At 41.7% G+C, this 12,725-nt stretch overlaps 1 protein-coding gene across 1 annotated transcript in view; it reads left to right on the top strand.

The window, feature by feature from the left end:
* The window catches only part of thsd7aa (thrombospondin, type I, domain containing 7Aa), a 101,547-nt gene that overhangs the window by 31,381 nt on the left and 57,441 nt on the right, over nucleotides 1-12,725 (top strand). The window contains exons 3-4 of the mRNA XM_076157061.1: nucleotides 8,323-8,571; nucleotides 12,277-12,458. Of these exons, the coding sequence (XP_076013176.1) occupies nucleotides 8,323-8,571; nucleotides 12,277-12,458 (431 nt within the window). The remainder of the gene's footprint in view (nucleotides 1-8,322; nucleotides 8,572-12,276; nucleotides 12,459-12,725) is intronic.

Below are 12,725 nucleotides of genomic sequence, written 5' to 3'. Positions count from 1 at the left end.
TCATCTTTTCGCGCACTGCAGACCGAGACCATCCTATCATTCTGTCTTGTAAAGTTGCAGAAAAAATGAAAACAGCTCTCGGACGGGAGCCGGCTCCCATCGTTCACCTAAAAGAGCTATAAGAGATTATATGGGAACTACGGGGAACTCTTCGAGCCGGTGCGTTCGCTAACATGACGCCCTGCTGGCAGCATGAAAGTCCCGTGAAAAGTTGCCGTGGACTTTGGTGAAGTGGCGCTCCACAGACGCGTTAGCACCGCCAATGAGACACGTTTGCCATTCACATTTGCAATTTGTTGCCTTTCCTGGGGGCTGTTTTCGCGGCAGTCATCGGCAAATCCGGCGTGCGCTTGCTGGCCGGATGTTACGGTGTCACGTAACTAAACCTGACAGCAGCGTCATTTGTTGAACTGACAGCTGATTGGCTTATAATTGTTTTGTGACAAAGGAGGCGGGATTTGAATTTGATTGGATAGACATTTAAAAAGCTATACCAAGTGACAATGTGTTGTCAAATGTATGTATTCTTTGAACCTTTCGGCGAGCGACTCGGAAAGGCTTTGTGAGCGACCGGTAGCTCCCGAGCGTTGTGTTGGCGACCCCTGGTCTACGTGGTAATAACAGTGTGACAAATACTTATGTTGGCAGGTTGATAGGGTCATTTCAAGAGCCCAAACTCTAGCCAGGACCGGGTCTGGTCTGCTTCAAGAGGTCCTAGAATGTCAAATAAAATGTGAATAGGCTTTAGCCAGTAACCTCGCTATTCTTGGACATTTTCAGACATATTGTGTTTTGGCCACACTGATCACAAGATGGATCAACAGAACATATTATGTTATTTTATCTTGAATTGTACCAGTCCATATCTGATAGATATCGATGAATAATGTACTTGATCCATGGTCTTAAAATTCTATAAAAAACATTTAGCAAATGTGTAGAAAATATTTCAGTTTGAACAAAAGATGCAATTTGTTTTTATAAAAGCAAACATTGTACATGACATTGTGCATACAGTTGTAGGATATCTTGGAGATAATTTTTTTATATAGAAAGAGGGGAAAGAGGAGAGAGAGAGATAGAGAGAAGGAGGGAAGGTTGTATTATACTATTGTTGTTAAACTTCATACATAGACCCTGAGGTAGAGTACAAGTAGATTGGAATTGCAATGATGTCATAGGGTACATACAGTTCTCATCATAGGTTATGATAGAGAGAGAGGGGAGAGAAACAGAAAAAAAAAAAACAAAAAAAAAAACAGAGAGGACGTCCCACCCAGAAACCCCATGTTAAATAAAATGAAAAAATAAAATAAAAAGGAACTGTTGTTCTGGTAATCAGTCACTGGTCTGGCATAGCCTGTAAATCTGTGAAGTAAGAGAGAAAAGGTTGCCATGTCTGATAGAACTTATCAGTGTGGCCCTCGTAGGGTACTTGATTTTCTCAATTCTAAGAAAGTACATTGTATCCTTAAGCCATTGTGAAATAGAGGGAGGGCTGAGGGATTTCCAATGCAGGAGCAAGTGTCATCTAGCAAGCAAAGAGGTGAACATAATCATTTTCTTTTGATTGGCGTAGGTTATACGGAGTGCCGAAGATGGCAATATAAGGGGAGGGTTGAACTTGCATTCCCAATATGGTGGACAGTGTGTTGAAGTAACCCGTCCAGTCGTTGAGGAGCCTGGGGCAGAGAAAAACATGTGGCTTAGGTTACAGTGAGGCTTCGAACATCTATTACATTTGTCATCAACGCCTGTGTACATTTCGGCCAATCTGGATTTAGAAAAATGGACCCTGTGCACGACCTTGAACTGGATGAGAGCGAGACGAGCACAGGATGAGGCAGTATGCAGATTGCGTATGATTTCGTCCAGATGGAGTTCGAGCCCAGTCTGCCAGGCAGCCCGTGTTTTTGAATTAGGTAGGTCCCCAAGGTCCAGAATATGGCTGTAGATCTCAGAGATGGTCCCACTTGGCGGAGTCCTGAATGATAGCAGATCTTCCCACATGAGTTGAGGGGGAGGGGAAGGGAAGTTTTGGAATTTGCTGCAGGCAAAGTGTCTGATTTGGAAGTACTTAAATGATTGGTTAGCATGTAGTCTGTGTTGAGTTGACAGACTGGAGAAGCTGTTGAAACTGCCATCGGAGTACAGGTCAAGGAAATATTGTATGTCTTGGTGGTGCCATGCTGAGAAGGAAGAGTCCAAGAATGAGGGTGGGAACAGGTGGTTGTTGCGTACTGGACCCAGGGGGGAGGCGTTTACGAATTGAAAGGAAGGGAAAGAGCACAATTGGGCTTCAAACCTGCACCAGGGGAATTCACCGAGTATTGAAGTTTGTTGATGTGGAATGCCCAGTAATAGGATTGGAGGTTTGGTAGGCTGTGATCCCCACTGAACTTACATCTTTGTTATAGTGGTTTGCGGCTTCGCACCCCAAACGAAGGCTAGGATCGTTTTGTCTAAAGAGTCAAAGAAATGTTTTGGAAGGACTACAGGTATAGGAATCTCGGCAGAACATTCATTTCGATCGCGTTTATTTTCCCAATTAAGGAGAGTGGTTAGCTGTTCCATATAAGAAAGTCAGTTTTCAGGGTTGCAGTGAGCGCGGTATAGTTGGCGGGCTGGAGGTCTGAGAATGTACGAGTCACATTGATGCCGAGATACTTGAACCCTGAGCTACTGAGATTAAAGGGGAGGTCTGTTTGGCAGATATGCAAACTTTGTGTATTAATGGGGTAACATTCGCACTTAGAAATGTTGATTTCGTAGCCAGAAATACTGCTACAAGACAGTTGGAAGACTAGACATGGGCTCAGTTAAGTAGAGCAACAAGTCATCCGCATATAGCGATAGTCGGTGTTCGATACCATCACAGATAAAGAGAGTGGAGAACTGTAATGAGCTGGCCAATGGTTCGATGGCCAGGGCAAAGAGGAGTGGTGACAGGGGGCAGCCCTGGCGGGTCCCCCGTTGTAGTGTGAAGTAATCTGAACGAATATCGTTTGTGTGGACACTGGCCTGTGGTGATGAGTAAAATAATCTGATCTAGCTGCTGAATTTGTCAAATTGCTTCAGTACTGCAAATAAGTATTCCCATTCTACCCTGTCGAAGGCCTTTTCAGCATCCAGGGAGATTACAATCTTTGTTGAAATTACAGAGTGAGAGGAGTGGATAATATTTTGAAGGGTACGAGTGTTGAAAAATAATGTCGACCTTTAATGAAGCCATTTTGCTCTTTCGAGATTATAGTGGGCAGGACTCTTTCCAAGCGAAGAGCGATCGTTTTGGCTAAGATCTTAACATCAGCGTTTAAAAGGGATAGGGGTCTAAAGGAGCCACAGGATCTTTGTCTTTTTTGAGGAGCTGCGCTATTGAGGCATGACAGGGCGTGGGTGGAAAGGTGCCTTTCTCTAGGGATTCATTAAACATTGCCATCTCTATATTATCTGAGGGAAATTCAGACTTGTAAAAGGAGAAGTAGAATGATTTAAATGTGGTGTTTATTTCCACGGGGTCAGTAGTGGGGGTGTTAGATTCAGTGCAGATCTTGGGTATCAGACGGGAGGTGGATTTTCTAACTGGTGTGCAATAGACGACTGGGTTTATCGCCATGTTCATAGTGAGTAGCGCGGGATTGAGATTTTTCACCTTGGTGTTGTATTTTTTTTTTATAGGAAATAATTTGACCTCTAAGGACTGCTTTCAGCGACTCCCAGGGCAATGAGTGTGAGGTAGAGTCGTTTTTGTTAAACGAAAAGAGTCATCAATGGAATTAGAGATCTTGTTGCAGAATGTGTTATCTGCCAGCAGTAATGAGTTAAACCTCCACAGATGAGGGGAGGATTTGTATGTTGCCAAATGGATGTCTAATAATAGGGGTGCATGGTCAGAGATTAAGATGCCTAGGTAATCAGAGGAAGTGATACAGGATTGGAGAAAATAATCTATCCTAGAGTATGAATTGTGTACTTGGGAGAAGAATGAGAACTTTTTAACCGAAGGATTGCGAAGTCTCCAGGGGTCGATCAGACTGTTCTGGGAAGCGAAGTCAGAGAACGCTTTGGCCATTGCTCACAGGGAAAAAATGCGGGGTTGAGAGCAATCTAATGCTGGGTCCAGTACGCAATTGAAATCGCAACCTAGTATTAGCGGATGGATATTTAGGTGAGGAATTGTACTGAGTAATCTGTTTGGGAACTCAACGCCATCAAAGTTTGGCACGTAGACATTAACCTGTAACACCTTTGTTTGTATCAATGTGCCTGCAACTATGATAAATCTGCCATTTTTATCAGCAACAATGTCTTTACATGAGAAGGGATTGTTGATTAGAATGGCAACCCCTCTGGATTTTGAATTGAAGTTGGAGTGGTTAACTTCAATCCAGGGGTGTTGCAGCCTATGATGTCTTTGAGCTTGAGGTGGGTTTCTTAAAGAAATATTATGTCTGAGTTGAGCTGCTTTAGATGACAGAAGACCCTGGATCTTTTAAAAGGATTGCCCATGCCGCGAATGTTCCAGGAGATTAAACGTACAGGCATGCCAGAGCCAGAGCTGGCATTCAGGCAGAACCTATTTATATGAGAGGGACGGATTAAAATACACCAAGCAAAGGCCAGGACAACCTTTTGACATAGCTTTGGGCTTCTTCAGCAGAAAGAAAATGACTTTCATCGCCCTTGTAGGTGATTCGAAGACAGGCCAGGTAGTAAAGACAGTAACGGACTCCATCGCGTCCTTCCATGCTTCATAGCTGGTTACTGACGGTGAGCCCGGGCCACTTTCAGCGTATGGTCGGGAAACACAGAGATCCTCGTACCTCCGGTGTTGGTCAGCTGAAGGTCTCGAGCCCAGCGGGGGCTCCTGGTTGAGCTCTAAAGCTTCTTTCAGCCAGGCAGCTGCGGTGGCGGTGTTTCTTGTGTTGCGTATGTTGCGACGCGTGTAGGCTACAAATTTTTAGGACAAAAAGGCAATGACCAGAGCATTGTTACACAATCACAATGCTTTTCTGCTTGCAATAGTGGATCTATTAAGAAAAAACAAATCCCTGATTATGAACGATAAGTTGGAGAAAATTAATAAAAGTGAATCTCCAAGGGTCTACTATTCTACGATCGGAAATTTAGCTTTAGCTTTAAAAAAGGCAAAGCTAAAGCTAACTCCTCATTGGCCAAATCACTAATATGCGAGCATACCGTGCTGGTGAACATAATCAATGAGCTGTGACTTATCATCAATCAAAAAAGGATTATGGACTGCTATGTCATGATTTTCCCAGGCTCGACAGCAGCCTTACCATTAGCACCATTGAGATAACAGGGCGCTACGACTCCGCTAAGAAAAGAGGCAGGGACTTTTATATCTTTCCAAACAAAGCTTGGTGCTGCTGCTATAATCAAGTCACTTTTCTGCTAACCTGGAATATCTCATGGTTAAGTGCAGACCTTTCTATCTGCCCAGAGAGTTCTCATTATCTGTTGTGACTGCAACATATGCGTATTCTGCCAGATAGTAATGCTAAGCTGCCATAATGGTAACTGCATGTGGCCATTCGCAACAGACTGCAAATAATGCCTCTTGCAGCCTTTATTGTCTTATCTTGAAGACTTTATTCCACAAATTCCACCAACATGAGAAAACAAGACCCTGGACCATGTTATCACCAACATGGCCGAGGCCTACAAAGCCATTCCCCTCCCCCACCAGAGTCACTTTAACCACCTCTCATTGTTGTTCCTTCTTCCCAAGTGCACACCAGTCATCAAATGTGTGAAACCTTTAGGGATGACAGTAAGTGTGGCCAGAGGGAACAGACTATATACTATATCACTGCTTTCAACATGGAGTATGTTTGCCACTCAGGCCCCCCTGGAATCCCACACAGACATTGACTCGTATGCCTCCTCTCCCCAGTCTGAAGCCATGGATGAACAGAGAGGTGCGCCGACTGCATAAGGTGCACAACACCGCCTTCAGATCAGGTGACGTGCAGACCTACAATTTATGGTGTAAGTGCAAAAAAACACTGCTACAGTGGGCCTAAATGACTTCCAGCCTGTTGCTTCAAGAGTGCTTCAAGAGGCTCGTCTTGGCAAGTTTAAAACCTGCCCACCATCCTCACTGGACCCCCACCAATTCACCAACTGCAATAAAATGTGTATGGAGAACGCTATTTCCCCAGCGCTACACTCCACCCTCTCCCATCTGGACAATAGCATCAAACAATATAAAATACTGTACATGAGAATGCTGCTCATTGTCTTCAGTTCAGCATTCAAAACCATTATCCCCTCCAAGTTAATCACCAAACTTGGTGACCTTGGCATCAACATCTCCCTCTGCAACTGGATAATGGCCTTCCTAACCAACAGATCCCAGTATGTAGGATTGGACAACCACACCTCCTAAACCCTCACCCTCAATACCAGCCCACAAGGGTGTGTGCTGAGCATTCTCCTCTATTGCCTCTTAACCTACAACTTCATCATTTTCAAGTTTGCTGTTGACACTATGTTGGTGGGCCTCCTCAACAACAATGATGAGTCAGTGGATAGGGAGAAGGTCCAGCACCTGGTGCCGAGGTGCATGGACAACAACCTGGTCTTCAACACTGAGAGGACACAGCCTTTCCAGTTTTTAGTTCAGTTTCTTTTTCATCTTTTGTCAAAGAACAAGTCCTGTGTCTGACTCCTCTGGCTGCCATTTCTTATGGGGGGATTTTGGAAGTTCCAACAACTATTTTGCGGGATACAGCTGTGTCACAGGCCTTTTCAGTGACGTGTTGCCTGTTCAACCTTGTTTACCAATAGAGAGGGTGGACTTTATCTTTAGGAATGGGCTATGGCACTGGTAAAGCCTGAAGTGAGCCTGAAGTGAGCCTGAAGTGCACTGATAAAGCCTGAAGTGACATCCTGTGTCCCTGTGGTGGCTGATTATTTAGATTAACTACTCAGGAATAGCCATATTTTATTTGGTCAATAATACAATGTGGAAGTATTGTAGGTCTTCATGTGTGTCAAGTTGTTAGTAAGCTAAATGAAACGGTTCTGCTGGCCATTATATAAAGTCCCGGCTACTGGTGAGCACTTTGAACAGGTTATTGTTGATTGTGTTGGTTCACTTCCAGATAGTAAGTCCGGTGGCAAGTTTCTTCTAACTAACATGTGTACGACAACATATTTTCCTGAAGCTATTCCACTGCATAGGATAACTGCTCCTGCGGTGGTGAAAGCTTTTATAGCGTTATTTTTCTGTGTTTGAGTTGCCCAAAGGTTGCAGAAGGTTTTCCAAACTGACAAAGGGACAAACTTCATTTCACCGGTCTTTGTGCATGTTGTTGAGCAGGTCGGAGTCACTCATGTTCCTTCGAGCACATGCCATCCTGACTCGCAGGGGGCGCTTTAGCGATTCCCCCAAACACTCAAATCCATGTCACGGACATACTGCTTGGGATTTTAAAAAGATTAGGATGGGACCGGGACTCCAAAAAACAATTGATGTTGTTTGCAGTGAGGGAAGCTGTGCAAGAATGTGTGTGTGTGTGTGTGTGTGTGTGTGTGTGTGTGTTTGCGTGTGTGCGTGTGTGTGTTAAACAAAGAAAAAAATATCAGATTTTGGTGATGTGATTGGCCTGCCACCATGGCATATTTGAGGGAGGCTGAAGGAGGAGTCTCTCTCTCACCTCTAGGCGAAGCAGCTCTCCAGTTTGCTTCCTGTTGTGTTTGTGTTGTGTGTCTTTGGTAGTCACGGGATCGGAAGAGGAGCAATATGAGTAAGTACCGCCTCAGGTAAATGAATGAGGTGATACTTCTTCTCTCGCTGCAGGAGAATGAGTGGCCAGAGCCGGTGCCGGCGCATTTGCCGGTGCCGGCGCGCTTGCCCGTGAAAATCAAGGACAGCAGGACAATCATGTTTTTAAACTGAGCCCTTTTGCCTTCTGGATCGTTTATTATAACCTACAGCCTAGAGAAAAACCCTATGCACAAAAATCAGCGACTATGACTTAATATTCTTATTAGTCCAACGGTCTTGGCAGTTAAATATACAAATACTGTGGGAAAAAAAAAAAAACCACAAAATGAGATCATGGGGTCTGCCCTAGTAAATGTAAATCTGTCCTTACTTTAAATATAAAAAATATATTTTCCTTCTACTGTCCAAAGATCTTTAATGCTTGGATGAACACGACACTGGATAAAGACACAAACAATAAGGAACTACATTAAAAAGAGAATTGTATATGTTCACTAATGATGAGCAAAAAAGTTATGATTTCATTTTGAATCAAATTAAGTTGCATCATTTTTTATCTTTTACAGTCTGTGCTCTGAGGAGACTGTACCAGTGACATACCAGGCTTGTGTCATTCCCAAAGACTGTTCAGTGACTGAGTGGTCTGAATGGTCATCATGCTCCAAGGAGTGCTATGACCCAAATGGGCCCAAGGGTGAGCGTACTCGCATTCGCACAGTGAGCCAGTTCCCAATTGGAGGAGGAGAAGAGTGTCCAGAGTTGGAGGAGAAGGAGCCTTGCAGTCCCCTGGGAAAAGGAGTGCCGTCCTGCATTTTGTAAGTGTTCTTATTTAAGAGCAAAAATTATGTTTACATGAATTTTTAAATGTCAATAGATTTATTTGAACTTCAGATGAACACCATCATGGACTGAAATCATCATAAATTCAAGTGAACATCCAGATTATGTGAATACAAACTAACATACAAAAATATAGTACAAAATATAGTACACAAACTATGACACCCCCCCCATTTCCCGAATGGCTAGATTTGCCTTGTAAGAATACACAATATGTCAATTATATTTGCCACACATACAGTACATACCATGCATACATACATACATTACATCTTGCACACATTGTTGCCTCAACTGCAGTACATACAAATAATCAAGAGACATTTCACTGTAGCTCAGCATGCTTTTGCATATGGCACACCGCCCTGCTATAGTGCTTCTAATCCATTTCCCCAGTGCTAAGACACCACTCAGTGGACAGTCATGGGTTATGGTCTATATTTCAGGGAACTTTCAAGCCCCTTCATTATCCTTAATTTTTCTATTCTTTGTTTCTTTTTAGCTTAAGTACTTTCATTTGAAAAAAAAACATGATAATGGTAAGAAATGCAACAGCTCATGTTCACTGTGATTGAGAGTGAGAGTGAGTCTGGTGACCATCTTCAGATATTAGTTAATACTTTGGTAGCCAGAATGAGCTACTAATGTGAAACAGTAAATTGGTGTACCAGAAGAGAGGTAGAAGCCCAGTCAAATTTACTGAAACATTCTTATTTGAGTGACCCCATCTGTACCACTCAAAGCTCCATGATGCCTTGTTTCCCATGGGCCTCGTTTTGCCACAGCAGTGCTGAGGCAACAGGGAAAGAGACCTGGCTCATGAATATGAAGCCTTTCAATAATAACCTCAAATGAATTCCATTATGAACAGAGGGAGAAGCACTCTATACATCTTCTGACCTCAGGGTTGGACAGCAGCTGAAGCAGAGTGCTGCCGATTCAGTTAGCAGACACAAACCAATCCCTGAATGGCGACCACAATTAACACACTTATTCCAGTGTACAAATTCCAGCCTGAAAGAGCTTGAAGTGGACAGACTAGTTAAATTGTAAACCCTGGGGTGTATTGGCAACAGAGCTCTGAGGTCAATAACAGAAAAACATTGTAGAGATACTTGCTATACCAGCTTGCTTGATGCTTTTCAGTGGCTGCAGCCACACAATCTCCTCAATACAACACAAATAATTTTGCTTATACATGATACAATCAATGTTAGTATTTTGAGTATTTCAGTTATTTTCGATAATCCAATAATATTTGTGCATTTACACGTTCTATAATGTTTTCTATGTTTTTGCTGTATGTTTTTATTGAAGACAGCATTGGGTGGCATAACAATGAGTATGTGGTAATTGAACTTTTTTTTTATTGAACAGAGGAGAAAATAAAATAATGATAATGTGTAATATGTACTCATACACACGAAGAAGGGAGTTAATGTAAACAAGATAAAAGAAAAAACTTTCCCTGTTCTGGTGACATCATTGTGACCTTCCCAGTTTAGATGACATCACTGTTGTTTGTTAGATGATATTGTTACTGTCAGGATGGTAGGAGTTTGCTAGATGACATTTTCCTTTTAAAAGTGTAGTAATTATAAACAGCGCCAGGGGCCTAAAAAAGGAGCATTCAGTTACACATAACATGAATAACCCTCCTCCGCAACCTCAGAGAAGGAAGCAACAACAACAGCAACAAAATGCTCAAAGAATACACATGAGAATATAAAGTATACACATAAAGAAAATTACAATGTGTGGCATTTAATAAGAAAGTAGTCTAGTAGTCTAGTACAACCTCAAGATGTGTAAAGGGTTAGGGTTAGGGTTAGCGATTGCCATCTGTTTGAATAAGGTATATTACCAAGTAAGCTATTAGAGAATTGAACTTATTGAAATTAGGTGTATAGACATGTACTACTGTAGAAAGGGTACATGTACATATACTGGAAACCCTTTTGTTTGCATCAGAGTGCCTGCAATTATAAAGTTTTATCAGCAATAACATCAGTAGGTGAAAATGGTATTATTTAATATAAACTAGAAACCCCCTAGAGATTCAGAATTTAACTTGAAGTGGTAGCGTGGACTGATCCAAAAAAGATGAAGCATAAAATTATCTTTGCGAGTTAAGCTGTTGATAGAGAAAACCTTGAATCTTTAAATTGGATTGCCATTCCACAAATTGTCCTAAAACTAGCAAAACAAGTTGCTGCCACATGGCCGTGCAAGCAATTCGGTGTGAAACTAAGCTTAACTAAGCTTGACCTAAAAGATTGTGGCACAATCATTGTAGTAGAGAAACCTGGAAATGATGGGGTGTGTTATAATGTTTTGAAATTATTAAATTAGATTAGATTAGATTAGATTCAACTTTATTGTCAGTGAGCAAGTACAGGTACAAGCCAATGACATGCAAGCCAATGAAATGCACCACACAGTAGCCTACAATTCTATTCTTTCCGGTTCTCAATTGTAATTTCTATTCAAACTCGGTGTCTTAGGTCTATTAATTAAACTGCAAACAGTAACAACTCTGCTTCGTGTTAAATTACCAGTAAAATGTAGTTCACATGTAGCACCAAATCCTCCACTGGTATGGTTGTTTTTGAACCCATCACAGTCCAACAAATAGGTATGTGAGTCCGACCCAACCCAACATGGAGCAGAAAGTTTAGACTACTTACTTATCACTAGAATCTGAACCTGACTGTAACCCATATACAGTATATCATGTCATGTCACATGACCTTTCATAATTATCTGTAAACAACTTCCACACTTCTTTTGACTCTTGTCTATATTATAACATTCTGACTGATGAAACAGACCTAACCAACTGACTGGACATTGAAAGCACCTTTAAAAGAGGTTGAAGATATCCATGCATATTGTCTTTTTGCCTGTATTGTGCAGGAATAGACTATGTGCAGTAAAATGCTTTCAGGTGTTCCCGATTCAGAAAAAAACATGATATTTGACATATATAAATAAGATATGATTGTGAATTGGCCTTGTTTTCCTTAGGTTACACCGCAATATGCATCACTTACCTTATTGCATGGGATGAGATATCCTGTTACCATTTATTAGATTCAATGCATTCATGCATTAAAATCTCTGCCCAGTCAAAGTGAATTATTTTTGGACCCGAACAATACACCATATCAGCTGTCAATAGCTTGTGCAGCAGCAACTCAAAAGCAGATGATGACAGGTCTCCTTTCTATGCATTTTTTAAAGCTATTACTCACTACATTTAAAATAATATATAAATGTATTTGTATTTTATTTGACAATCTCAAAAGAAAAGGCAATAGCCTCTGATTTCCTAAATCTGGGCACTAGTTTAATTTCACTATTTGCAAAAACATGGGCCACAAGGACATGTGTGGCCACAAGGACCTGATTAAATTTAATTTATCGACAGAATGCATAGATTGATCATGTAAAAAAAAAAACTGTACTGTTTCCCTTACACAAACACAACCTGAGCTGAAATGTACTCTTCAACCCAACACGTTCTCGTACAGACTATAACTTTGGGCTGGTTCAGAGAAAAGTCAAAAACTGTGAGGTAATAAAGTGCTACAACTGTCTTTGTACTGGAACCAAATACGACATCATGTGGGGGTTCTGTTCATTATTCTTATTTTCCCTGTGTCCACCTGCTTCTACAGATATAGCTGGAAGAGCACTGAGTGGACAGAGTGCAAGGTGGACACTTTGTTGAGTCAACAGGATCGACGGCGTGGAAATCAGACAGGATTGTGTGGAGGTGGGATTCAGAGCCGGGAGGTCTACTGTGTCCAGTCCAGCAGCAATCCACCGTCCAACCCCAGTTCCCTCAGGAGCAAAGAAGGTGACTGATGGCATGTATTGCTTTTTTTCTCGATATGAAATACATTGCCGTGCTTAATGTCTGACCAAGTTAGTATTATAAGTTTTGATGACTATAGGCACATCATTGGTTTTTCGAAGAAATGTTCTTAGAATATAGCTACTAACTCATAATAATAACTAACATAGAGGAATCTGTTTTAAGATTTCTTCTGTTGCCAAAATTTTCTAGATGATTAATACATCACACAAATGTGCAAAACAGAGAACATTGAAGATTAATTGTGAG

The sequence above is a fragment of the Genypterus blacodes genome, unplaced genomic scaffold (genome assembly GCF_046128005.1).
Source record: "Genypterus blacodes isolate CSIRO-AG114 ecotype Tasmania unplaced genomic scaffold, CSIRO-AGI_Gbla_v1 ptg000072l_1, whole genome shotgun sequence".
Classification (NCBI taxonomy): Eukaryota; Metazoa; Chordata; class Actinopteri; order Ophidiiformes; family Ophidiidae; genus Genypterus; species Genypterus blacodes.
Note: the sequence above shows the minus strand (reverse complement) of the source record. Positions and strands in the feature narration are given on the sequence as shown.